The sequence below is a fragment of the Aquarana catesbeiana genome, linkage group LG07 (genome assembly GCF_042186555.1).
Source record: "Aquarana catesbeiana isolate 2022-GZ linkage group LG07, ASM4218655v1, whole genome shotgun sequence".
Classification (NCBI taxonomy): Eukaryota; Metazoa; Chordata; class Amphibia; order Anura; family Ranidae; genus Aquarana; species Aquarana catesbeiana.
The window spans coordinates 58,260,697-58,288,425 of NC_133330.1; the positions used below are offsets into that span (position 1 = coordinate 58,260,697).

A 27,729-nucleotide genomic window follows, 5' to 3' on the forward strand; every position below is an offset into this window, starting at 1 on the left:
CATCCTGCTTGTGTCATCTCCCCTCACAGCTGATTCCCCTGCCCCTGAACTACACTTCCCAGCATCCCCCTTCCAGCTGAAGACACGTCACGCCAAAAAAGCCGGACGCAGCCCCGCCCCTCTATCCACGCCGAACTACACCTCCCAGCATCCTCATCGGCGGCCTGACCAATGAGAGGCCGGCGGCAGACAGCTGAGAGGGCGGTGATTGGCCGGCGGGGGATATCCGGGCTGTGTAAAGGAAGCAAGTGACGTTTTGTGCTCAGGCTGGAGCCGGAGGAGGAGAATGGCTGCGCAGGGAGGTGGGTAGAGTGTTGGGGGTTCTGAGGGGACCGGTGTGGGGGAATGGCAGCTGCCTGTGTTTAGTACATTGTACCAGTCAGGTGCCTAGAGGGCTCTCCAGCTGTTGGGGGAACTACAAGTCCCAGTATGCTGTGCCTGCTCCTGGCAGAGACCCTGTGGGTATTTGTGTGCACTGCTCTGGTGTGGGGGTAGGGTTGCCACCTCATCCCTTTAAACCCAAACACATCTGAATTACAAAGGTTCTGAGGTGAATTTCATGCAGATAAAGCAACAAGTGAGTTTAATTACCACCTTAATCAGCCCCAGAACCTGTGTAATTGTGTGTTCTGTTTTTAAAGGGATGAGGTGGTGACCCTCGTGTGGGGTGATGGGTCCTGATCTGGTCAGTGTGATCCCTATGTCTGTGAGCAGCAGGAGATCTCCACAGCTAAGTGATCTCTGGAAACTGTGGTATGTTGTGCTGTGATGTCCCAGAGATCAGCCAGTGCTGTGATGTCTCCTTGTCCTCCATAGACATAAACATGCCTGCCCTGGGGAGCCCAGCATGCACCTCTCTGGGTTGTCGGGCCGCACGCTCCCCTCCCAGCAGTGTGTGCTGGTGGTAGATAAGGGTTTGTAGACGTGACATGGTCTCTGCATGTCTGAGATGAATGGTCGCGTCCCGTATCTATAAGCAGTGTGTCGTTTTCTTCTTTATCAGGCTGAGGGTACATACACATGGATGTCTGCAGGCCAAATCTTCTTCTCTAAAACTCCGCCGCCAGGGGAGCCCCAGGTGGTGTGTACAGCCAGTCATAGCGGTGAAGGACTCTACACTCAGGTAAATGCCAATGCTCTTTTGTATCGGCATTGACCCATGTATAACGTATTCCCCCCCCCCCCCCTTGACTCCACAACAAACATCTATGTTCCAGAAATGCATCACATGCGCCTGCAAGGGTAAGCACTAATGCCAAAGAGCATCAATCTTTACATGAGTATGAATGTGGACAAAAAGCGCTGTAAATTTTGCACTAGAGGAAATGTTGCTTCCTGCAAACGTCTGTGTGTATGTACCCTAGGTAGAGATGAACTCCGAACATCCACATTCCGGAGTGCAGACAACGCTACAGGCGAAGCCTCACCAGGAATGCCGATCCAAGGGTAACGTGCCGGCTCAGCTCGCCGCCCAAGATCTGGACAGCTGTACATCCTGAGAATCGCCTTTTATTCTTAAAGTGATTGTAGAAATTAACTTTAACCATAAAGACTTTTTTATTTTTTTTTCTTATCAAAATTGTTCTTTAGCAAGGCGGACAGATCGGACACTTTTGACACTATTTTGGGACCATTGGCAGTTATACAGCGATCAGTGCTATAAATATGCACTGATTACTGTATAAATGTCACCTGGCAGGGAAGGGGTTAACACTAGGGGGCGATCAAAGTGTTAAATGTGTTACCTAGGGAGTGATTCTAACTGTAGGGGGAGGAGACCGATCGGTATTCCTATTTACTAGGAACACACAATCTGTCTCCTCTCCCCTGATAGGACGTGGATCTGTGTGTTTACACACACAGATCCACGGTCCTGCTCTGTAACGGGCGATCACCCGACGGACATTGCGACGGCCGGGCACGCACATCGGCTCTTCAGTGACGCGTCGTTCGCGCGCCCCCTATACCGTTAGGAAGTCGAGGACGTCATATGACGCCCGCCCGGGATGGGAGATCCCATCTGCGGCCATCCTATGACAATGGATGGAAAGGGAAGTGGTTAAATTACAGGTTGGAATTGAACAGCGTCAGCGGGGAGTATGGATATTTTTAAAAGACTCTTGGAGGTGCATCTTAAAGAACACAACATACAGAGATATGGAAAATGATTGACACACTTACACCTACACAGGATGGACTGTTGTCTTCATTCAACCTTACTTACTATGTAACAGACCGGCACCGAACTTCCTCTTCTCAGGTCCCCTGCTGGCGCTCTTGGCTCCCCTATGGGGGCACGTGTGTGTGTGTGTGTGTGTGTGTGTGTGTGTGGGGGCTCCTTCCCAAGCCCTGCTGTGTGTTGGACTCGGCCCTGCCCCCCACTCCTTCATCACTGGCTTTGATTGGCAGGAGCCAAAGTCTGAGAGACCAGGCAGTGAGGGGAGAGAAGAGCTGAGGATGTGCACAGTGCTGGATCCAATGAGGGGGCACTACTGATGCCTAAACCTTTATCGGAATGCTATAAGATAATACATATTTAGGCTTTATAACAACTTTAAATATAGTAAAACAGCAACGCAAGCAATAATGTAATATTGCGGTTTACCAATAGATGAGATGGCTGCACGTGTGTGTGTGTGGGTTTTGTTTTTTTTTTTTTTTTTTTATTTCCCTGGTAATCTGGCTAGTAACGCACCTCCTGTATTAGAGTGTCTCCACTCTGGATGGAGCACCGTGGGCACCTGTTTGAACAGCAGCAATGTCAGTCAGGAAGGGAGTGTTAAATGTACTATGAGATTTAAATACGCTAACAAATTGAAGCTGAACTCCAGCCAACACTTTATAAGCAGTTTCACCAATCTGTTTTTTTCCTTTTGGGATAAAGGTTTTACATAAAGGCTGATCATGTTAAGCACCCCTGTCAGTGTTGAATGGCCTGACTCATCCCTGTAACTGCAAGAGAGCTTTTCTGTTGAAAAACAGACTTAATAAAGCCTACAAGAGAAATGAATGCAGCCACCACATCTAAGAATCGGTAAGCTGCAATATAATGTTTACTTTTGGGTTTAATACTGCTTTAAGAATAAAGGTGATTCTCAGGTTGTATGGCTGTCTGGATCTTTTTGTAATCCACATTCCGGGAATTGCATCATACACACATGCAAGGGTAAGTGCAGATGCAAAAGAACATATTTCCATGAATACAAGCGCATACAGCCATTCACTTCTATGACCAGTTGTTTGCGGCTCCTTGGGAAAACCCTGTGAATTTTGTTCCTGCAATTAGATGTGGCCAAACGTTTTGATACTGACAACTATTAATTTTGAAAAAGTTTGCTGCCTCAGTTTTTATGATGGCAATTTGCATATACTCCAGAATGTTATGATCAGATGAATTGCAATTACTTGCAAAGTCCCTCTTTGCCGTAAAAATTAACTTCATCCCATAGAAAACATTTCCACTGCATATGTGAAGAAGGCTTCAGGGTGCCCAAGAAAGTCCAGCAAGCGCCAGGACCGTCTCCTACAGTTGATTCAGCTGCGGAATCGGGGCACCACCAGTACAGAGCTTGCTCAGGAATGGCAGAAGGAAGGCGTGAGTACATCGGCACGAACAGTGAGACAAAGACATTTGGGGGATGGCCTGGTCAAGAAGGGCAGCAAAGAGGCCACTTCTCTCCAAGAAAAAAACATCAGGGACAGGCTGATGTTCTGCAAAAGGTACAGGGATTGGACCGCTCAGGAGTAGGGTAATGTCATTTTCTCTGAATCCCCTTTCCAATTGTTTGGGGCATCTGGAAAAAACCTTGTCCAGAGAAGAAAAGATGAGTGCTAAGATCAGTTCTGTGTCATGCCAACAGTAAAGCATCCTGAGACAATTCATGTGTAGGGTTTGGGGGTGCAACGGATCAAAAAACTCACGGTTCGGATCGTTCCTCGGATTAGAGTATCGGATCATTTTTCGGATCAGCAAAAAAAAAATCTCCCCCATTGTAATATCCACACAATCTCCCCCACTGTAATGGACATCTCCCCCACTTACTGTAATATCCCACATCTCCCACACTGTATATCCAGACATCTCCCCACTGTATACAGTATAGGAAGACTAGTGTTTAGTCTTACCTTACCAGAATAGAAGTCGGTGTAACGACATATTCGGCGACCCATCGCAGTTTGCTACGTAAGTGACGTTCCGTCCCTGCCATCTTGCTACACCCCACACTCATCCACACTAAGGATACACTAAGAAGGGGGAAAGCGGACATGTTACACCCATCGGATTTTTGCTATTTATGAGTATTTATAACAGTAAAGTCAGTTTATATAGTGAAATACAGTACTTAGAACTCTGTCTGACTGCTTAGATGTTGAATTTTAAAAGCAGCAAACTTCTGTGAGATGAGCAGGGCTGACGCTGCTTTTAAAATTCAAGATCTAAGTAGTCAGACAGAGTTGTAAGTCCTGTATTTCACTATATAAACTGACTTTACTGTTATAAATACGTGTAAAAGGCAAAACTCCGGTGGGTGTAACATGTCCGCTTTCCCCTTCTTAGTGTATCCTTACTGTGGACAAGTGTGGGGTGTAGCAAGATGGCGCGACGGGACGTCACTTACGTAGAAAACTGCGATGGGTCACTGAATATGTCGTTACACCGGCCAGGGGGGTGATGACGTCAGCTCGCCGCCGGGTGTACCATACCAATATGGCTGCCGCTCTGAAGCTAGGCCGAAGCCTCGACCTTTCCTAAGGCTGAAGCAGCGGAGCGCTCCACTGATCGCGTGGTGTGCTGATCTGAACAGGTTGACCCGTTCGGATCACGGATCGGTGACGATCTGTTGCACCACTAGTAGGGTTGCTTCTCAGCCAAGGGAGTGGGCTCGCTCACAATTTTGCCTAAGAACACAGCCATGAATAAAGAATGGTACAAAAACATCCCCCGGGAGTAACTTCTCACAACCATCCAAGAACAGTTTTGTGATGAACAATGCCTTTTCCAGCATGATGGAGCACCTTACCATAAGGCAAAAGTGATAACTAAGTGACTTGGAGAACAAAACATCGAACTTTTGGGTCCATGGCCAGGAAAATCTCCAGACTTTAATCCCATTGAGAACTGGTCAATCCTCAAGAGGCGGGTGAACAAAACCCCACAAACTCCAAGCATTATTTATATAAGAATGGGCTGCCATCAGTCAAGATTGAGGCCCAGAAATTGACAGCATGCCAGGGCAAAACTGCAGAGGTCTTGAATAAGAAGCATCAACCCTGCAAATGTTGACTCTTTGCATAAACTTGATGTAGTTGTCAATAAAAGTCTTTGACACTTATGAAATGCTTGTAATTTTATACTTCAGTATACCATAGTAACATCTGACAAAGATCTTAAAACACTGAGGCAGCAAACTTTGTGAAAATTTAATATTTTTGTGTCATTCTCAAAACTTCTGGTCATGGCTGTATTTGTGTGTTTTTATGTGCCCTAGGTAGACATGAACTTAGTTTTACTTCCAACTCATTTCTGTCTGAACCTCGCCCCACCCTTTTTTCCCCTCTCCAATGGGCTGCAAACAGGGTCATTCCTTGCCAATAAGGCTACATTCACACTTGTGAACATGCCCAAGGCCAATTATAGGCAAGGACTCCAGGAAGGGATTCCTGGCCATTAGCTGGCAGTCCTGTTGAAAGCAATGGGAGGCTGCTGGCTCCCACAGCTAACTGGGGCTGCTTTTATGTAATCATTGAAACATCCATCACCTGCAAGTGATTGGCCCTGGATACAGCTAGTCTGGGTTGATTTACTAAAACTAGAGTGCAAAATCTGGTGCAGCTCTGCATAGAAACCAATCGTCTTCCAGGTTTGTGTTTTTTGGGTTTTTGACAAAAAGATAAAAATATTTAAAGAAGCTGAAGATGGAAACTGGCTACCATGCACAGCAGCACCAGATTCTGAGTGCTCCAGTTTTAGTAAATCTCCCCCTCTGTGTCCAGGGCCTATTACTCAAGCAATCAGATGGGCAATCAAACTTGTCCTCCCATTCTGAGCTGCTGTTTGCTGTGTATGAATCCACCTCCAAAATGCTGACATTGTGGTTGATTTACTTTAAACTGTAGGGTGCAAAATCTGCAGCAGGTCTGCATGGTAGCCAATTGGCTTTTAACTTCAGCTTGTTCAATGCCGTGTCTTCTTAAAGATTGCAAATAAGTACGATAAATATTCTCCAATATTTATCCATCAACAAATCTCCCTCCATATAGTGAAAATCAAATGTGGTAATGGTATTGCTCCAAAGTCCATATACCAGTGAACATACAGGGGTGGATTTACTAAAACCTGGAGCAGCTGTGCACGGTAGCTAATCAGCTTCTAACTTCAGCTTGTTTAGTTAGGCTGGGTTCACATGTGGGTCTGGTGCGTCCCTGTTTACCGGTTCAGGTGCGATTTGAGTCTGAATTTTTAACAAAGGTGCAATCGACAATCCCAGCGCTCATGAAATGGTATAAATGTCCAAGCATAAAAAGTTCATTGCACAATAAGCCGCTACTATATTAAAAAATTGTCCCTCATAACCATATATGCTTGAAATCCTAAAAACATTATCAGCGCTCAACCAGTGTATTGCACACCATATGCATCCAAACAGTTCAGGATTATTGTACCAGGTGATCAAGGGCTACCGATAATAGTTACACCGCTCTAAAATCTTGAAAGTGCTAGGGTGATCAAGCTCAACAGTCCCTTCACCACACCTCATGAACACCTCTTTTTTCAGATGTTGCACTCACCAGATCCTCAAAAAATAGATTGCCTTTAGATAAATGCTTTGAGCCCTGGTTCATACTATTTCTTATCAAAATTCCAGTGCTAGTTCCCGCATCTCATCCGCAGGCTGTTCATACTGTCCTGTGAACCGCTGTGGGTGTCAATATAAAGTTAATGACACCCCCAGATCGGTTCACAGATCGCAGTGCGAACTGTAAATTTGGACAGGATTTGGATCGCATAGGTGTGAACACCCATGCGTTCTGATGCGGGGGGGGTGTTCCTGCACCTTGTTTGTGCGACTCCAATGCAAGTTCAGCCATACACATGTCTGTGCTTCCGTGTGTGAACCCAGCCTGTGCTGGATCATTATTTTAAACGCTTGTCTAGACTCCTATGGCGTGGAGCCTAGAGATCTGAGAGGAAGTGTCTGGAACTCCGTGCAGGGGGGACAGGTCCGCTTATTGTATGTAGCACAAGCTACTATGACTTATTACATCCCCAGCTGCCAGACCGTTCTACAATGAGATTGTGATCGGAGAAGAATCTGGTTCCTGAGGAGACTTCATGCGATCAGGAGTTTATGTAAAGGTGATCTAGTTTTTTGAGAATCTGGTGAGTGCAACATCTAAAAGGAGAGGTGTTCACGAGGTGGTGTGAAGGGACTGTTGAGCTCAATCATCCTTAATGCTTTCAAGATTTTAGAGCGGTGTAACTCTGTTGGTTGCATTGATCACATGGTGCAATAATCCTGAACTGTTTGGATGCATATGATGTACAGTACACTGGTTGAGCGCTGTTAATGCTTTTATGATTTCAAGCATATATGGTTGGGTCTGAATTTTTGCTTGAATTCGCACAGGACCCTTTTGGAATGTGGACTGTGGCTGCCCCGAACCTGTTTGAACCAGCTCCATTGCGAGCCGGGCACATTCGCATGTTATGCAAATTGGATGTGGAGAAACCTGCATCCAATTAGCACATATGTGAACCCAGCCTTAAAGTGATTTGTAAAGGATCGTTGGGGTTGTGTGTGTGTGTGTGTGTGTGTGTGTGTGTGTGTGTGCAGCTTTTTGCACAGAGTGCCCCCGAGCCTTGGGGAAGTGCTCTCAAGTCCAGCATTAGCGTCCATAGACTCAAATGCCGGATTCGGCCTTGCATCATTGGATTCGATTGACAGCAGCGGGAGCCAATGGCTGCGCTACTATCAATCTAGCCAATCGGGACACGAGACACCGGCTAGAGCTGGTGTGCTCTCCCCGGCACCTGGGGAAAAAAAGGGTTCAGGTAAGTAAAACGGGGGCACTGGGGTGCTTCTGCTCTGCAGGTTTTTCACAATGCATTGAGGTGAAAAACCACAAGGGTTTACAACCCCTTTTTAAGCTTTGACAAAGAAACATGGAAGCTGATGCAGAACTGCACCGGATTTTGCACTCTCTGGTTTTAGTAAATCAACTCCACGTCCAGGTCCATGCATCAGTTCCTGCCCGCATGTCAAATTTTGACATGCGATTGTGTCTATGCAGCCACTGCGTGCGCATTCACTTTAATGGGTTGCTTTCACACAGCTTCAAGGTGGATGTGCATGGAGCAGATGGAGGCTCAGATCAGAGGACAGGTCTGATTGCCCATGTGAATGAGTCCTTACATGCGAGCGGCCACGATTAGCTACGCCAGCCTCCATTGCTTTCGATGGGGTTAACTCCTGCAGCTAATCACCAGCAACCCTTGCTGGGGTTCTCGCATGTAATCAGTGTCAGGCCCATTCGTAGGTGTAAATGTAGCCAAAACATCCACATTCTGGAAATACAGCATACACCCAGGCAAGGGTACGCACCAATCCAAAAGAGCATTGATGCTAACGCGAGTACAAGCGTGGTCAGCCATTCACTTCTATAACCGATTGCGGCTCTCAAAGTGCATAAAACGCTGTGAACTTTGCGCTAGATGACATTTGCACTTGTAGATATTTTCGTGTACTTTTTTTTTTTTTTTTTTTTTTTTTTTAGGTAATTAACTCGGGCTTCCACCAAACTCCTTTCTAGCTGGACTTAGAAAACATGCTCATACCTGCCACAGAAATATGCTAATGTGAAGTATGACTCTAATCATCTGTATGCATGAGCCCCACACAAGTTGTTGGCTTTTCCTGGTTTTGGCTGTTCCACTGAGATGGCCTAAAACTTTTTTTTTTTTTTTTTTCTTCTAGTTTTGGATAGAGTAGGGAAGGGTTAAAACCCCTATCAGGTTATTTTTTGCCGTCTACCATTGGGGAGATTTCCCTTAATTTGCTTTTTCAGGGAGACAACAGGAAGTAAGAGGAAATCTTTCAAAGGGGAGAGTTACACAGAACTGTAGACATATTATCCCAGTGCTGGCACATGCTTCTGTATACCCGTTAAGCTCTCGATATGTACAGTGTGGTGGGGAAGCGAATGAAGGGTAAATGTTTACTGTTGAGGATGGAGAATTAAAGCAACCTTGTTTTAACACAGCTAAAGTCTGTAATGCTCATCTCTTCTACTACAGGTAGAACCCTATGAAGTCCCTCACTGGTATCTTCCGGGGGCTGGTCTTCAGCTGCCTTTTTTGCCAGTGCGGGATGACCTCACTCCCGCACATGCACAGGAGTTCAGTTATCCTGGCTCAGACGCTGTACCGGAATGTAAACTGAGCTGTGTGAAGTGGGGTAAATGATCCTCTGCAGATTTTGTAAGTTTGCCCACTTGCAAAGAAATGAAGGGTCCTATACTTTTCTTTTTTTTTTTTTTTTTTTATCATAGGTGTATTTTACATTTTTATAGAAGCAAAATTATCAACCAAAAAACACATGATACAAATGTTATAAATTGATTTACAGTTCAGGGAGTAAAATAAGTATTCGATGCCCAAGCAAAACATGAATTGGTACTTGGTGGAGAAACCCTTGTTGGCAAGCAGAGAGGTAAGACATTTCTTTAGTTGGTGACCAGGTTTGCACACATTTCAGGAAGGATTTTGGTCCACTCTTCTTTACAGATCTTCTCTAAATCCTTAATGTTTCTTGGCTTTCGCTTGACAACTCAAAGTTTCAGCTTCCGCCATAAATTTCCTATGGGATTAAGGTCTGGAGAATGACTAGGCCACTCTATGACCTTTAATGTGCTTCTTCTTTAAACCACTTTTGTTGCCTTGGTGGTATGTTTTGGGTCATTGTCCTGCTGGAAGACCCATCTTCAGTGTTCTAGCTGAGGGAAGAAGGTTCTCATCCACTATTTTACAATACATGGCCCCATCCATTGGCCCCTCAAGACGGCAAAGTTGGCCTGTACCTTTAGCAGAGAAACCATCCCATGTTTTCACCTTGGTGCTTGACTGTAGGGATGGTGTTCTTGGGGTCATAGTAAGCATTTTTCTTCCAAACACGGCGAGTCAAGTTAATGCCAAAGAGCTCAATTTTGGTCTCGTCTGACCACAGCACTTTCTCCCAGTCCTTCTCTGAATCATTTAGATGTTCATGACTGTACACATGCCTTCTTGAGGAGGGGGACTTGCTGTGTTTGGAGGAAGAAAAATGCTGACTATGACCCTAAGAACACCTTTTCCTACAGAGCAAAAAAGGGGAGAAGAGGATTTCTTGGGACTTTGAGGAAGCCAAGACCCGGTAAGGTCACGTATTTCCATCCCTATGGGACTTTGAGTGAAATCATGACCTAGTAAGGTTACATATTTCCATCCCTGACAAGTCAAAACGAAGGTAATGGGGAAAGTGGGACTTTAAATGAAGCACTTGGTAGCACATAGATAGTTGAGCTGAACAAAGGCATTTTATTTTGTGTACATTGTTGATAGCCATAGATATAATGTTTAATATCAAAGTGATAGGTAGGCATTAAGGCACAAATAAATGACCATAAAATAATACACATGTCTCAAATGCGATCATTGGTACAAAGTTTAGACAAGATAATAAAAGTATTGAATGGTACATATGATGATGCAAAACCATAGGTAAAACCATAATAAAATTCAACCAAAATTGGATTGGATACAATAGTGGTTACGAGGTAATGCCTGCAGGACCTGAGGCCTCACTTGAACCTGTGGAAGTACAAATTACATAAAACTTGAGGATCAGGATGTAAATGAATGAAAACACGGCACCTACGTGTTTCGTGGCTTATCCGCCACTCATCAGGAGCATGCGTGTAATAATCTATAGTGGGAATAAGGAAAATAATCCATCAATGATGGGGTGGGGTAAGACCCCAGTCAGCATCGAAGTGCATACCTACCCATCGGTTACCGGTGCAGTGGCAGGGCACCAAGGACATCGGGCGGTGCTCCCAACCGGGGGCCATGGCGGACAGCCCAGCGAGGGCGACCAAGCAGGCAGCAATCAGGGTGGGCACGGGACCCCAAAGCATCTCTAGGGGGAAAAAGAGTGGGGGATGATGGGGTGGACTGGGACTGCAAGAATAGAAAGTAATAGGCAAGAAAGGACTCGTGTTTAAAGGAGAGATCTGGGGAATTGGCGCTGCCCTAATTTCAATAGATGTTAATTAAAGATCACCGAACCTTATAAAGTTGTGTATAAAACAAAAAGTAATAGATAATAAATAATTTGTGTGGCCCTTAGGTAGATTTACCCCTCCATTTGTGCCAAAATATATAATTAAATAAAAATGTGTTTCTTTAACGTGAACGTGCTAATCCTCTGTATTGCATAAATAAATTTCACAATATATGGGTTTGATTTAGATTTGCCCCACCTCCATTGCAGGACTCCACTTTTAATATATATCAAACTTATTGAAAAATTGTTAAGTAGCCTCCTATAGTGTTAGTGGGGTTTGTAACGAACCACACTAATTGGGGGCTATCAGTAACTGTGTGAGGTCCCCTTGTATCCCTATTATATATGGTGACAAAAGTGCACTGTGCATAAAGTGAAACAAGAGTGCATTAGCCCTTTAAAATACTAGAATGCATATAGAATAAATTCATGTATAAAAATTCATAAAAATATAAATCCAAACCATTAACACTCATGTAAAAAATAACAAAATAAAAATACACATCTGTGAAAAAAGTCCCTGTGATGAACCCAAACAGGGTTAAAAAGTCTTAATTTTTAGAGACAAGGATATTAGAAACGTCAGGATCAGTTGACATGGGGTGGTAATAAGTGATTTCCATGCATGTAGAAGCTGGTGACTCCAAGTGCTTCCCCTTGTGCTCCCCCACTCACCAGATTCCGTCACCCCCTAGGGGGTATTAGGCAAAAGAGTGGGTGTCTCAGGATGACTGCCTTTGATAGATGTCCCTCTTAAGCTTTACTGCTCCGTGAATTCCCTCTTTTACACTGGTGGTAAGGGACCCCTTCTGCTGGTCCGGGTCCATGTGCATGTGAAAACTAGAGATCATAAGGTGAAGCACTGGCAGCGGAAGGTTGCCAGAGAAAGTAACAACCACCAGAGGTAAGTGATGGAAACAGAGCATGAGGCTAGTGCAGAAAGGGGGTGAAGAGTGCAGAGTGAAAAGGTACCTGTATGAACGAGGAACCAAAAGAAAAGAGAGATTCCAATTGTGTGGAGTCGGGTGTATGGAGAGCCTCGTGTGCCGCGACCGCCCGGAAGGACGCCCCTATAAGCACCACCACAGGGCCGCCCACCACCATCACGCCGTGTTGCATGTTCCCTACATCCCTACAGAGCAAACTTACAAAATCTGCAGGGGAGCAAATAATTTTCTCCACCGTATGCACAGCTCAGTCTACAGTTGAAGAATGGTATAAAAATAAGAGTGCAGCGCTAGATAAGTACCACAAATAATGAAATTGTGTATAGTAACAATTATAAAAATATATAATTTTACAACAAGTGCAAGTTGTGCCAATCAAGTGCAATGAACACTAATCTACAAGTCCATGAATAATGAATCAAATAGACAATACATAGCTAAAACACAAAAAAGTTGTGGAAAAAAAGAGTTTGAATAGTGATATCCAGATGGGAAATGATCAATGCGAGACCCCAAGTCTGAACTTTCACCATCAGTGCTGCCCGTCACCTGAGAGTAAACAGTGGAGGCTTACCAGACAGCCTGCGACTGCCCTTATTCGGGGGGGGGGGGGGGGTCAGTACAGGCTTAGTAGATCAATCAGGAGACACAGGAACATTGTTGGGATCTCTATGACTTCCTTCCAAGATAACCGGTCAGTGATGGTGAAGAGCACCTAAACGGTGCGTTCCTGGGAGACTGTCACGTTCTGCGGAGCCGCCTCTCCCTTTTCTTTCTGCCCACTTCCCGATTGAGAGCAGGTTCTCTATTTTTCCGATGGAAAAAGTTCCCATTGGAAAGTCCGACGCGCAAAATTCCTACGCATGCTCGGAAACAATTTGGCGCATGCTCGGAAGCATTGAACTTCATTTTCTCGGCTCATCGTAGTGTTGTACGTCACCGCGTTCTTGACGGTCGAAAGTTCAGAGAACTGTTGTGTGACCGTGTGTATGCAAGACAAGCTTGAGTGGAATTCCGTCGGGAAAAAAAATTGAAGGTTTTTCTGACGGAAATTCCGATCGTGTGTACGGGGCATAATGCTTATTGTCAGCCATGGGGTCTTAAAAGGTTTTTACACGTAGGCAATATTTGGGGAAAATGGTCATAGGTTTGAATGTCAAGTGTTTGCTCATATTGCATACCCTGAATGAAGAAATTCAGATTTCTTTTGTGAGGTCCTAAAAGGTTATTCAATACATTTTGGATTATTTTGCTCATACTGTGGAGTCAACAATTTTCTTATTGCTTTGGTTAAAAGTCCAAACCATCCCAAGTCCATAGTTGGTGTGCAAGGTAGAGACAAAAAAAATAAACTCCTGACTATACATATGCAAGTGCCATATGTGTGACCTGATGACCCAACCAAAATACAGTTCTGAAAAAGTGCTGCTTTTACTTCCCAAGTTGGCAGAATTGAGTATTGATGATCTACCACAGGGGTCTCAAACTGGCCGCCCTTCAGCTGTTGCGAAACTACAAGTCCTATGAGGCTTTGCAAGGCTCAGCGTTAACGAGCATGACTCCCATAGGCATGATGGGACTTGTAGTTTCGCAACAGCTGGAGGGCCGCCTGTTTGAGACCCCTGATCTACCATCAGTGGGAATGTTTAAATCTTATGCATACTTTTTTTTTTTTTTATTACTTCTATTATGCCCCATTCAAGCCAGTTTGTTGCATCAGCAATTTCTGTGAATGATTTTGCATGAGTGTGGTAGAGATGGTCTGTACTAATAGGGGACCCTGTTGTGTATGGTAGAGGCAGCTGGAGAGCACACTAACTTGTCAGTGCAGGTTGTTTGCAGTGCAGCCTACAGTGGCCTGAGGATAAAAGCGGGGATGACAGATGTCCATTCTTTAAGCTGGGTATACACTAGTGGAATTTCGTGCAACATTTTTTCATTGTGAGAATGTTAAGTTTTCTAAACATTAGTGGGGTCGTATCAACATTTTGTTTTTGACCATATTTACAAGAATGTATTTTATGCATGTTCTCAAACTGTAAAAGCCTCCCTTGTATAGACATCCAAAAGCCCAGACCTGCTTCTGGGTGGTACCATCTTGGATGTGATGTCAGCAGTCTGAGGTGCCACTCAAGTACCGCTCTGTAGGAGGGGTCTCCAAACTTTCTTACCAAGTGCCAGTTTATTGCCCTGCAAATGTTTGAGGGGCCAGACTGTGGCCAGTGGGACAGAAAATTTTCCTGGTGTCAGTGGGAGAAATGGTGGCCCATTGGCGGGGGGGGGGGGGTGTTGTGTTGCTCATTGTTGGGGGGGTGTTAGTGGCCCATTGTTGGGGCGTCTGTGGGAGGAGGGACAGTGGCAGGAACAATTCCCTACTGTTGTTAATAATGCCCCAAGGGTCAGATAAAAGCAAGCAAAGGGCCGCATTTGGGGAGCTGAACCAGCACAGACAGTACTTAGACGCTCCCAGAAGAAGAGGGCACTACAGCATATGCTGCAAGTAAGCATCTTAAATACTTTGTGCTTTTTACCTGCAATCTTTGGTGATCTGGTATTTCTTAAGCCCCATCCACATAAAACCAAAGTCCGAGTTGACAAAAGCTAGTCAAAAAAAAAAAAAATTTAATTGATGACTAAGCCTAGGTTCACACTGCTGCAGATTATAAATCGTGCTGAATTTGCATGATTTCAACCCGGCAATGCAGTCCGCTTTTGGGGAAATTTGACAGACATCTGTGACGGTTCGAGCACAGATGTCTATACAAATCTCCCCCCTCGAAGTTGCCAAAAGTAGTACAGGAACTACTTTTGGGAACCTGTGTGACACCGATTCGGACGGTGCCATTGCCGGCAATAGCCGCCGATTTAACATGCCAAATCGGACCAATCTGAACATAGGCTAAATATGATTTTCACATATATACCACATTCAGTCAGCAGGCAGTAAGTTCCAAAAAGCCCCTCTAGCCTTCTGTCTTTCAAAAACAGTTCTGTGGTTAAAGAGCAGGAGAGATCAAAACACACACACACACACACACACACACACACACACACACACACACACACACACACACACACACACACACACACACACACACACACACACACACACACACACACACACACACACACACACACACACACACACACACACACACACACACACACACACACACACACACACCTACACCTGTCCTACGTACCCTCTCCTAGCAGAGATCGGACTACCTTTGGTGCCAACAAGCAAGCAGGTGGTGTAGAGTTGAGTTTTGGAATGCTTTGCATGAGGTTTATGGATGTACCCTGTGTTTAGACTATACTTGGAAAATGTAATTTTAATATAAACCGACCTTTAAAATCCATGTTTAACTTGTAAGAGCACAACTTTATGGCGTTTTGTATTCATCATCTCTTCTGATTAGTGATTCACGCAAATATTGCTTCTTTTAACATATTGAAATTCTTTAATTTTAGAAGTAGCCAAATTTTTACAAACACAAAATGGAATTCCTTCACCCAGTCCAGTCAACAGTGCTGTGGACCCTTACCATGCCTGCAGCATCCTCCAGCAGCTTAAAGCAATGTACGATGAAGGCAAGCTGACGGATATCGTCGTGGAGGTGGAGAGCGGCCAACTTTTTTCTTGTCACAGAAATGTTCTCGCAGCAATCAGTCCATACTTCAGGTATGTTGAATGAAGATGTCATCTCTTTTTGGTTATGAGGTCTGTTTAAAGTATATCTAAAACTAAAACGGTTTTTCCTTTTTGGCTAGAGTAGGGGGTTTTAAACTGCTGTCCGGAGGACCTGCTCTTTTATTTTTTATTTTTTATTTTTTTTATTTTACTTTTTTTCATTGTGTGTCTCATTAAGAGATTTCTCTTCACTTCCTGTCAACAGAAAAGCAAGAGCATAGGTTTCCTATCTGGGGGATATAACTTTTTAGACAGTTGTCACAGGAATAAGTGTTCTCATAGAGAAATGTCCCCTCTGTTTCTATTCTGGTGGCAACTGAGAATTTTGGATTTTCCCCTCACTTTCATTCCAAGTGACATTGGTGATCAGGAAAATTGGGAAGGGTGACTCTCCTTAACGGGGACATAAACAACAATAAAAAGTGGCAGTGGTTATAACCCTCACCAATGTATCCAAATCTAAAAAAAGGCATGCTTTTAGTTGGACTGAATCTTGGTGTGTGTACACCCCAACAATGAACTTCACTTACAGTATTTGCTCCCCTTTTGGTCTTTCTATCATTGGATATAATTTTGTTATATCCAAGTGCAAAAAATATCTGATCTTTCCAGCAATTTTAAAGCTGTCCTGTGTATGTGACATGGCGTCAGACTCCGCCCATCCTCGTCAACTTGTGACAAATGGCTGGTCAAGCTCACGCTGGTACTGATGCATGACAGTGACACTCTTGGCCTCACCGTGCACAAAGATTTTCCAGCTTGCTGGACTACAGTCTTAAAGCGGAGCTCCAGGCCAAAAAAAATTGAGCCAGCAGCTACAAATACTGTAGCTGCTGGCTTTTAGTATAAGGACGCTTTCCTGCCCCTGGATCCAGTGATGTCTTCACCCGAGCTAATTCTTCAATCCGTTTTCAGGTGCAGGTTTCTAACGTAAGGGAAATGAAGCCTTGTGGCTTCCTAGCCGGTTTCCGCATTGCGCCTTGTGAATGGTCCCATAGTTTTCTGGGACCTGTGAAGTGTCCCAAAAGACTGCCGTGTGGGGTTGGTGAACTTTCTGCTCAGTTAACCGTGGTGATCTGAGCTGAAAGTGGGAGCGGGTATCTGCTGCGCCCACCCCCGCCAAAAAGTGCCAAATGTGGCAGGGGAGGGTGCAAACAAGCAGAGCTTCCCCTTTTGGGTGGAGCTCTGCTTTAAGGGCCAGCAGACGAAGAGCAATCATCACTAGGTTTAGTTTAACTACTCGGTTTACCCCTTATACCCCAGATTACTGCCAATAGATAGCTTGTCGGCCGATCCACCATTCACAATAACCATTAACTTTTAATAAATGCCTGTAATGCACTCTGTCACCACAGACAGGAATATTGCAGAGATTTTCAGTATAGTAGTAGCGCTTGATATCCATGGCTACCAGTAGTTTATAGTGATTCCTTTCATGATCTTTAAAAGATCAATTGCATCTTTACCACATGAGGGTAGACTTGTAATGTGACCTTAAGTGCTAATCAAGGAGTCTACTGGCCTTTTCAGTGGAACATTCTACACCTGAGATGACCAGCCTCCCAATGGGTACAGGAATGATTGGTATTCCATCTTAATGTTAATCAGATCGGCTGTATGTTTTCTTATGATTTTCAGATCCATAATAAATACTTTCCAAAGAAATCTGGCAATACCATTCCTTGTGCTTTAAAATCTCCTGGCATATAAATAAAAATATAAAGAGAGAACTACCATCCAAGTAGGCCATATAGGTTGCCACCATCCCTGATATCAAGAAAAAGAGAACCCCTCAAAGAGTTGGTGGGACTTTAAAGGCAACAAAGTAGTAAAAAAAAACAATTTTATTGATACAAATATACGAAAATATATAAATATGACAATATGAAAAACGTCTAATAAAATTCACTGCATATACAATAAAATAAGGATATGGATATGCTGATGTAGAGTTCGAATGTATATTCGTGTAGTCTTCCACCTTGGGCCTATGCGTTTCGGGACTAACTAAAGAATCCCTTCATCAGGGGCAACTTGTAGGAGGAATCACATCTAGCATATTCAATCAGAGATTCACTGCCAAAATCCCGGGGGCGAGTACGTGCAAAGAGTCCCAGACCTCCAAAAGGAAAGCCGGGCGTGTTGCTGGCTCCGCCTTGTCCACACTGGTCCCCCTGTGTGGCCCCAGAGAAGTGAAACTCAACAGGGGCAGCACTGTCCCAGAGGAATCCGGGCAGAGTAGAGACCAAAGGGGGACATCCTAATGGGGTATATAAGTAAAAATTATCAAATTGTAGATTGGAACCCCAAAGTCAAAGGGCAGAGCGGAGGACCCCCAAATGCGCAGGCAGCTCTAGAAAAGTTGCAGTGGATAAAAGTTGCCAAAAGAGTGCAGGATCGTCTTGGTCACAGATCTGTATCTCTGTGCAGTGGGGGAGCTCCGTTCGTACAATCCTTGAAAGCCGCCGCCGAGCAGGACAGTGTCGTATAAATAAAAATACATTGGCTATTGTCCTTATCTACCAAGTTTTCTGCTTTTTATCTGTTGGTTTAATCACTATCTGCAGATTGTTCTGAACAGCCAATAGCGCCTTCTCCTGACGCCAAGTTAAATTAAAGAGCCCTTTTGTCTTTGATTTAAAAAAAAAAAAAAAAAAACTTCCTTGATTACTTGTACAAATATTAGCATTAGTATATTGGGGCTGGTAACACCTTAGATTTGCTTCAAGACTTTGTGAAGTAGTGCCACCATATTGATCCTTATAACCTTCCTGATTTAGATCCACATTGATGGCATTAACGTGGAACGTTACCTCGCTTATGTTTTAATCATCAGGTCTTCACTATTGCTCTTCATTGATAATTGTCTCGGGTCCTTCAAAGCATTAAAATTCCTTACCATATACAATTGAGTTCTGTTATTTAAACCATTGCAGTACCAAATTACAAGGATGCAGATCCCCCCCCCCCCCCCCCCCTTCTTCCCTTTTTTTTTTTTTTTTTTTTTTTTTTTTTTTCCTTTAATCTCAAACTAGGCCAAGTCCTGAAATGGGCAATACCCAGACTTAAGACCCCTCTCATACTAAGGTGCTTTCACTGCTGCTTTCAATTCATTTCAATGGGTGCTTTCACACTGTGGCTGTGCACTGGCAGGGGGCCCTGACAAGTCCTGTAAGCAGCTACCTTGGGGCATGTTTAGAGCGCTTAAAGCACCTCAAACACCTCTCTCCATTGAAGTGAATAGGAAGCGCTTCAAAAGCGTAGCAAAATGTGTTTTGTTTTTTGTTTCGTGACCTTTAACCACTTCAATACCCAGCCATAATAAAATGACGTCCTCTACTTTGTGGGGGGATATCTGATGCCAGCAGCTAGAGGCATCATTCAGATATCATTCTTTGCAGCCGGCGATTCTGTGCACGATAAGAATGATCATAGCGGCAGTTCCGCCGCTTGATCGTTCTTATAGGCGACGGGAGGGGACGCCTCCCGCTGCCAGCCGGTGCTTCTCCGGGCTCTCCTGTGCCTTCGGGGGCACGGAGAAAGAATCGGCGGGATGAGGATGATAGATTTCCAGTGACCAGATGGTCACCAGTCATCTCTGAATGTAGGAGGCCCGGGCGTGACGTTATGACGTCACGCCCGGGTACCCGGCAATAAACGAAGCCGCGATCACGGCTGTCAGCATAACGTGTGGTGTGTTGTGTGTGTGGTGGTTTTTTTTTTTTTTTTTTTTTTTTTTTTTTTTTTTCCTGATCTCATGCTTTCCAGCCTGGAGGAGAGATGGTGGGGTCTTATTGACCCCACATCTCTCCATAAAGAGGACCTGTCACATAGATTCCTGTTACAAGGGATGTTTACATTCCTTGTAATAGGAATAAAAGTGATCAAAAAAAAAAGTAAAATAAAAAAAAAGAAATTTAAAACCGCCCCTGTCCACGGTAGCTCGCGCTCAGAAGCGAACGCACACGTAAGTCCCGCCCACATATGTAAACGCCGCTCAAACCACACATGTGAGGTATTGCCACGTGCCTTAGAGCTTGTGCAACAATTCTAGCACTAGACCTCCTCTAACTCTAAACTGGTAACCTGTAAAAAAATTGTAAAGCGTCGCCTATGGAGATTTTTAAGTAATGAAGTTTGGCCCCATTCCATGATTGTGCGCAATTTTAAAGTGTGACATGTTGGGTATCTTTTTGCTCTGCGTAACGTCATCTTTCACATTATACAAAAAAATTGGGCTAACTTTACTTTTTTTTTTTTTTTTTTTTTTTATTAAACCGTTTTTCCAAAAAAAGGCGTTTGAAAAATTATTGCACAAATACCGTGTGAGATAAAAAATTGCAATGACCGCCATTTTATTCCCTAGGGTGTCTGCTAAAAAATAACATATAATGTTTGGAGTTTCTGAGTAATTTTCTAGCAAAAAAATGATGATTTTTACATGAAGGAGAGAAGTGCCAGAATAGGCCCGGTATTGAAGTGGTTAAAAAAGCACACCGCTAATGCCGCAAAAGCACCCGACGTGTGAAAGGGGTCTTAAGGATAAGTTTACTCTTTCAAAAAAAAAAAAAAATATAATAAACATTATTTTTTTGCTGGTTAGAAAAGTGCTTATTTTTGTAGTAGGAGTCTGGAAAGCCTTACACCCGTGATTAGCGGATTGCTGATGCCATGCAGGTCTCTTGCACACTGTATCGACTTACCGCTGTGGCAGTTCATGCAGAACTTCAAGCTGACAGCCGTGGATGTTGGGGCTTGTAGTTCATTCCTACACACACAGCTATGCATGAGTGATGTGGCTGTGTGTGCAGAGCCCCGCACGGCTGCGCTGTTTTCAAAAGGTGACAGCTAGTACAGGAAACTTCTTCCCATACTGCTGCCACAGGGACGGGGGGGAGGCAGTGGATGGCAGCGGCTGCAGCATTGGTAACATGTTACATATTTCACCGTAAAATTGGGTGTAACATGTTCCCAAAGGTGAACTTGTCCTTATATGAACTCTTGAAATGAGGTTCAAGTTTTAAGAGTGGTTAGTTCTTAGTCTGTTCTTTGTTTTTCACATTGGTGGTTTTAGGTATTGCATGTTCCCTAAAAGGACTTTTTGGAATTTTTCCAAAATGGTGTCGCTCATGTACTGCACCTTCCCCTCCCACCCTGTTAGCTCAAAATTGATTACTTGTATTTACATTAATTGTATCTTGATACGCTTCCTACTCTTTCTGGCAGAACATTATCTGAGGTAATCATAGCTATGTTATGTGAATAAACCTTAACCACATCTAGCCTAATTGGTCCCAAGCTGCCTGTACTCTCCTCAGTTGCATGAAATATCCAGATGCCGGAGCTCCACGCCACATTTCAACACAAACAAAACCAGCCGCGCACCAATGACATCTTTTAGGATGCGACTGGGTTTATTGAGCAGACAACACACACTGCATCCTACCTGGGGCCAGTGTGCGCTGTACGTTCTATAAAAATTCAATCGGATCTTAGATGTCATTGGTATGGAGCTTGTTTTTGTTTGTTTGTGTTTTGAAGTGTCTGTAATAGGTTGAGTAAGTACCGGTAAATCAAATTCCCCTCCACTTTCTGTTGCACCCTGTGAAAGTGTTTGAATGAATTGGTGCCTTAATTCCAACTAAGCTGGCCATGGACTGTGCACATGGAAACCCACAGGAAAGAAAATCAATTGTGAATAGTCTATGGCTGGCTATAGGCATCTGTCTGGCATGCAACAAAATATTTTGTGTCCTCTCAATTGTGTTATACCCACCACCTTTTTAACTCTATTACATCCACTGTGAGTATATCCCACTGAGTCATTTCTAAGCTGCTGTGTAGACTGAAGAAAAATGAGAAGATGCATCAAATTTATTTTTGTTCTCAATTTTGAGTTGTTATCCATCTATCTATCGACTTAAGGGCCGTGTGTTTGTGCATTGACGCACACAGCCCCAGGCTGGGAGCGCACAAAACAGTGTCTCCATAGGTCACTGTAAGGGAAAGGAGACGCCTGGAAAGTTTCATTAGTGCTGAGGAGAAAACTGAATCTATAGGATAGTGCATCTCAGATATAGCAAGAATTGGCATATAATGTAAGGTATGCACCTCAAAATTGAAATTGCTTAAAAAAAAAAAAATTAAAAAATTACTTGTCTCTTGTTTCCTAGATCTATGTTCACCAGTGGCCTTACAGAGAGCACACAGAAAGAAGTCCGAATAGTAGGCATTGAAGCGGAGTCCATGCAACTTGTCCTGAACTATGCCTATACCTCTAGAGTTCAGCTGACTGAGGCCAACGTCCAAGCTTTGTTCACTGCAGCTAGCATCTTCCAGATCCCTTCACTCCAGGACCAGTGCGCCCAGTATATGATCAGTCGCCTGGACCCTCAGAACTGTATAGGTGTATTTGTTTTCGCTGATCACTACGGTCACCAAGAACTGGTAGAGAAGTCTCAAGAATACATACGTAAAAAGTTCTTATACGTCACCAAAGAGCAGGAGTTTCTACAATTGACAAAGGAGCAGCTCATAGGAATCCTCAACAGTGACGACCTGGACGTGGATAAGGAGGAGCATGTCTACAACAGCATCATCTCTTGGTTTGAACATGACCAGGCTGAGAGGGAGGAGCATCTTGTGGAGATCTTTGCCAAATGTATTCGTATGCCTCTTATGGATGAACAATTTGTGGAGAAGATCCCTCCCTTGTTTGCACAGGTGATGCCTAAAAACCATGTCCAAAAGGGAAAGCTTAGTGCCAATTACTGTAATCGTCGTCTCGGCATGACCGCTTCAGAAATGATCATCTGCTTTGAAGCCGCTAGTAAACACTCAGGGAAGAAACAAACTGTGCCTTGTATAGACGTCTTCGCAGGAAAAGTCTATAAACTATGCAAACCCCCAGGGGACCTGCGCGAGGTTGGCATTCTTGTAACACCAGATAACGAAATCTACATTGCCGGGGGTTACAAACCTAGCAACAACGATGTCTGTATAGACCATAAAGCGGAAAGTGACTTCTGGTTGTACGACCATTCAACAAATAGGTGGTTAGCCAAGGCCCCCTTGCTCAGAGCACGTATAGGTTGTAAACTGGTTCACTGCTGTGGTAAGCAATACGCAATAGGTGGGCGAGTTTATGAAGGAGATGGTCGCAACCCGCTCAAGTCCGTCGAGTACTATGATGTAAGAGACAATTGTTGGACGGCTGTAAGTTTAATGCCAGTGCCGATGGAGTTTCATAGCGCTGTAGAATATAAAGACAAGATATACATTCTACAAGGTAAGACATGATGTTTAAGGTAATTATAGAGTTCTCAAGTCGTCTTCCAGGACGGCACCCTGAGAGATGACTGGTCCACCTGACAGGAAACACAATCAATCAAGAGGTTAAAGGCCCCCGCCCCTCCCGATGCTCCTCAGTTTTTGATTGTGTTTCCCCACAGCGAAACCGTTTGTTATTTTTCTGTTGACCTAAAGGCCTGGGGCTGGTGGTCTCCCCCTGGGAGCTGGACCAAATGCCTGGGAAGCCGCTGGGTCCAGCCGGATGGTTCTCATCCTTCCTGGGGGGTCTCCCAATCCATTTCTCGGGGGGGTGGGAGGCAGCAGAAGCAGGACCTGGGTCGGTGGCTGTGCTTCTCCCATAAGAAGACCCCACCCCCACCCCCCGAGTGCTGAGGAACCCTGGGTACGGTGGTGTACCCAGAACTTCAGGGGCCAAATTTCCTGTTGCCCTTCCTTACCTGTGCGGTGGCTGTGCAATGGCAGGAGTGGTGGTTTTCCTTCTAATGGCTACAAGACCACAGGGGGTGAGTCTGGGACCCGTTCTGGGGTCTGGCCAGGGCTGCTCTCCGTCCGGCTGCCTGTCTGCCCGCCGACCGGAACGATTGCGCGGCAAGAAGCTCTGCATGGAGAGCTTTTCTCCTTTGCTGAGTGTAGCTCAGCGTCCCGGCGCTCTGCGCCATTTTCCTGGAGATCATGACATCACTTCCTCTAGCAGGAGGGAGTGGGAAGGCTGCAGCAGGAAGTGACCTCAGAGTACCACTTCCAGTCTTCGGCAAGATGGCGGTGGCGCGATGCAGCCAGCATACAGAGGATATAAAAAGCCACAGGGAACAGGCGCCCATGTCTCCTCGGCGTTCCTGTATGCAGCACCTCTGGCGAAAGTAGCATGGAACAAGAGAAGGAGAGACCTGCAGGGTCTGCGGCCATGGAAGAGACCACAGGGGGTGAGTCTGACCGGCCTCCGGAGGTTTAGAGGGGGAGGGTACCCCAACTCTTCTCCTCCGGTTCCCAGTGTATGCCTGTGTGTTTTTCAGGGGACAATGCTATTGCCCGTGAGGTTGCCAGCCGTCCTGTGAAATCCTCCACCCGCTCTAAAAGATGTGGGAACTGTAATGACAGGCTACCCCCAGATCCTCCAAAACCCTTCTATTTTAAATGCATACAGAAGCTGACAGGGAAGGAGACATCCCAGATGATGAAGGAATTCCTTACTATGCAAACTGAGATGCTGTCCACCTTAAAGTCTTTTCAGGCCACCCTTAAGCCTAGGGACTCGGAGGCTCACTCTAGTAAGGATGCCTCTTCCCAGGAGAGCTTTGCCTCCTCTAGGAGATATCGGGCGGATGTACTGAAGTACCCACTCCCCCGCGATTCTGAGGAAGAGTGTGATTTAGAAGTTCCTAACCAGGAGTTTTCTGATGAAGGGGTGGTGGACAGCCAAGAGGAGGATGGGAGGGAGGAATCCAGGTCTAGCAGACATATATTTTCTGCCAAGGACATGGAAGATCTTCTGAAAGCTATTTATGCCTCAGAAGACATTCAGGAGCCTGCTGCACAGGTGTCCGCTCAGGATAGGATGTATAGAGGCTTGATTAAACCTCAGGCCGGGGTCCTTCCGGTACATTCCGCCCTTAAGGAAGTCATCTTAAGAGAATGGAAAGAACCAGAAAGAAGGCTTCTGAAATATAAAACCTGGAAGCGTAGATGCCCCTTCTCTGAGGAGAATGAGGAAAGATTTTTAAAAACTCCTAGACTAGACGCCTCCTTAGCACAGGTCTCTAAGCAGTCAGATCTTTCCTTCGAAGATACCGGTAACTTAAAGGATCAAATGGATCGCAGGGCTGAAACCATTTTACGCAGAGCCTGGGAAGCTAACGCTGTGGCTATGAGTCTCGCATTGGCCTCAGCTTGCATCGCAAGGAATGCCGACACGTGGGTCTGTAAATTAATGGACCACGTATCCCGAACCTCCAAATCCAGGGAGGTCCTGGATTCTCTGGAGGTCATAGGGAATGCTATCGCATTTTTAGCAGATGCTGCGGTTGAGACAGTGCGGACAACCACTAAGACAAGTGCCTTACTAAACTCGGCCAGGCGAGCCCTCTGGGTTAAAACCTGGGATGGAGATAGCTCATCCAAGACCCATCTTTGTGGTCTCCCTTTTGAAGGGACGCTCCTTTTTGGTGCTGGCCTAGATCAGGCTTTAGCCAGATCTACCGAGAAGGGGAAAAAGTTTCTTACCAAACCTAGGAGAGAGAGGAAGTGTTTTTTTCATGGCCCCCAGGCAAAGAATCGCTTCTCTGAGAAAAAGGTCTCCCCTAATAGACGTTGGGGCGCAGGAAAAGACAAGCAAAAAAACGGGTGTTCTCTTTTCCAGCCAGAAGTCAGTTGACAAAACCCCCAAATGACTTTCCGGTAGGGGGCAGACTTTCCCACTTTGCCTCTCAGTGGGAAAGGATCACCCAAAGTCCCTATGTTCTTCGGATCATTAAGAGAGGGTTACAGATTGGAGTTTCTCTCCCCTCCACCCCCCCAGGTTTCTTTTAACCTACCTTCCCAGGGATCCCTGCAAGGTGGTAGGAATCCTTCAGAATATAAGAGAGCTGGCCAGTCAGGAGGTTATAATACCGGTTCCAGTGGACCAGCAGGGTCAGGGGTTTTATACCCAGATTTTTGTGCTTCCAAAACCCTCAGGAAGGTATCGTCTTATTATAAATCTAAGGAACCTCAATGTTTTTTCTTTGTTACAAGAAGTTCCACATGGAGAGTGTCTATTCTCTCAGGAGACATCTCCTCAAGGATGTGTTTATGGTAACCTTAGATGTAAAAGACGCCTACCTTCATGTCCCCATTTTTCAGGGCCATCAACGCTTCCTGAGATTTGCGATCGCCTCGCCAGAGTGCATCACTGGCAGTTCACAGCCCTCCCCTTTGGACTGGCATCCAGTCCGAGAGTCTTCACAAAGGTCATGGCAGAGGTGGTGGCTTTTTTGCACCTCCAGGAAGTGGCATTGATTCCCTACCTGGACGACATTTTGATTTACAGTCTAAGTCGGGATCAACTACTGCTGGATCTATCCAGAGTAATGGAGAACTTAGAAGACCTGGGATGGCTTGTCAGCAGGGAAAAGTCCTCGCTGACTCCTGCTCAGACAAAGCAGTATCTAGGTTTCCTGGTGGACTCCTCAGAGCAAAAGTTAGTTCTGCCTCAGGGCAAGGTAGAGGGCCTCTTTTCAGCGGTCAGGTCGCTGTTACAGGCAAGCACCATCTCCTACAGAGGTATCATGAGAGTTCTGGGTCTAATGACGTCAGCTATCCCAGCAGTTCCTTGGGCACAGCTACACTCCAGGCACCTCCAGCACTTTCTTCTATCCTCTTGGGACAGAAAAAGACTCTCTGGACATAGAGAGAGCCATTCCGGTCGAAGTAAAGAACTCCCTTCACCGGTGGCTCCTTCCTCAGAGGCTTCAAGGGGGCCTCCTTTGGAGCCAACTTCAGCCTCTCAGGTTAACGACAGATGCAAGTTCCTGGGGGTGGGGAGCCCACCTGGAGGATCTAATAGCCCAGGGTTCCTGGAATTCAGAACAAAGAAGGGCCTCCTCCAACTTTCGAGAGCTGTTGGCCATAGGAGAAGCACTAAAGGCTTTCGAGGGAAGGATCAGGGGCCAGGAGGTGCACGTCTTGTCAGACAATGCCACGGCTGTGGCGTTTCTGAATCATCGGGGGGTACCAGATCTACAACACTCCTGTCCCTATCAGCAGAGATCCTGTCCTGGGCGGAAAGTCGGATTCCTTCCATTTCCGCAATCCACATAAAGGGGACATTAAATGTAGAGGCAGACTACCTCAGTCGGCAGCCGATTCTGCAGGGGGAATGGGAACTGAATCCAGAGGTCTTTTCCCTGGTAAGTCGGCAATTCGGCGTTCCAGAGATAGATCTCTTTGCCCGCAGGAAAAGCAGAAGGGTAAAGAGATTCTTTTCCCTTGCTCGAGAGAGAGGCTCAGAGGGGATAGGTGCGTTGGCGCAGGTCTGGAACTTCCAACTGGCCTATGCCTTTCCCCCTCTGGGACTGATTCCGAGGGTCCTTCAAAAGCTGTTCCTCTCGGAAAGCAAGTTGATTCTAATAGCCCCTTGGTGGCCCAAAAGAGCCTGGTTTCCAACCCTGCAGGGTTGGTCCATAGCCCCACCGCTTCACCTCCCTGTCCAGGGCGACCTTCTCCTTCAGGGTCCAGTCCGCCACCCAGACCCCAGCTTCTTCAAGCTGACGGCCTGGCTCTTGAAAGGCAGAACCTGCGGGAGAAAGGACTGTCGGACAGTGTAGTGGATACACTGCTCCTTAGTAGAAAGCCAGTCACATGGCATATTTACGCCAAGACCTGGGCGATTTTTTTTTCTCTCCCTGGTGTCAGGAGAGAGGGACTTCTCAAAGAGAGATCCCTGCTATCTTAGAATTTCTCCAGGATGTAGCAGATCTAG

The 27,729-nt window shown here is 45.4% G+C and overlaps 1 protein-coding gene across 1 annotated transcript in view; it reads left to right on the top strand.

Moving 5' to 3' along the window:
* The first annotated feature begins 226 nt into the window (after positions 1 to 226).
* The window catches only part of KBTBD8 (kelch repeat and BTB domain containing 8), a 39,803-nt gene continuing 12,300 nt past the window's right edge, over positions 227 to 27,729 (top strand). Inside the window, exons 1-3 of the mRNA XM_073592199.1 lie at positions 227 to 302; positions 15,743 to 15,953; positions 22,136 to 23,250. Coding sequence (XP_073448300.1) covers positions 287 to 302; positions 15,743 to 15,953; positions 22,136 to 23,250 — 1,342 coding nt within the window. The 5' untranslated portion in view covers positions 227 to 286. The remainder of the gene's footprint in view (positions 303 to 15,742; positions 15,954 to 22,135; positions 23,251 to 27,729) is intronic.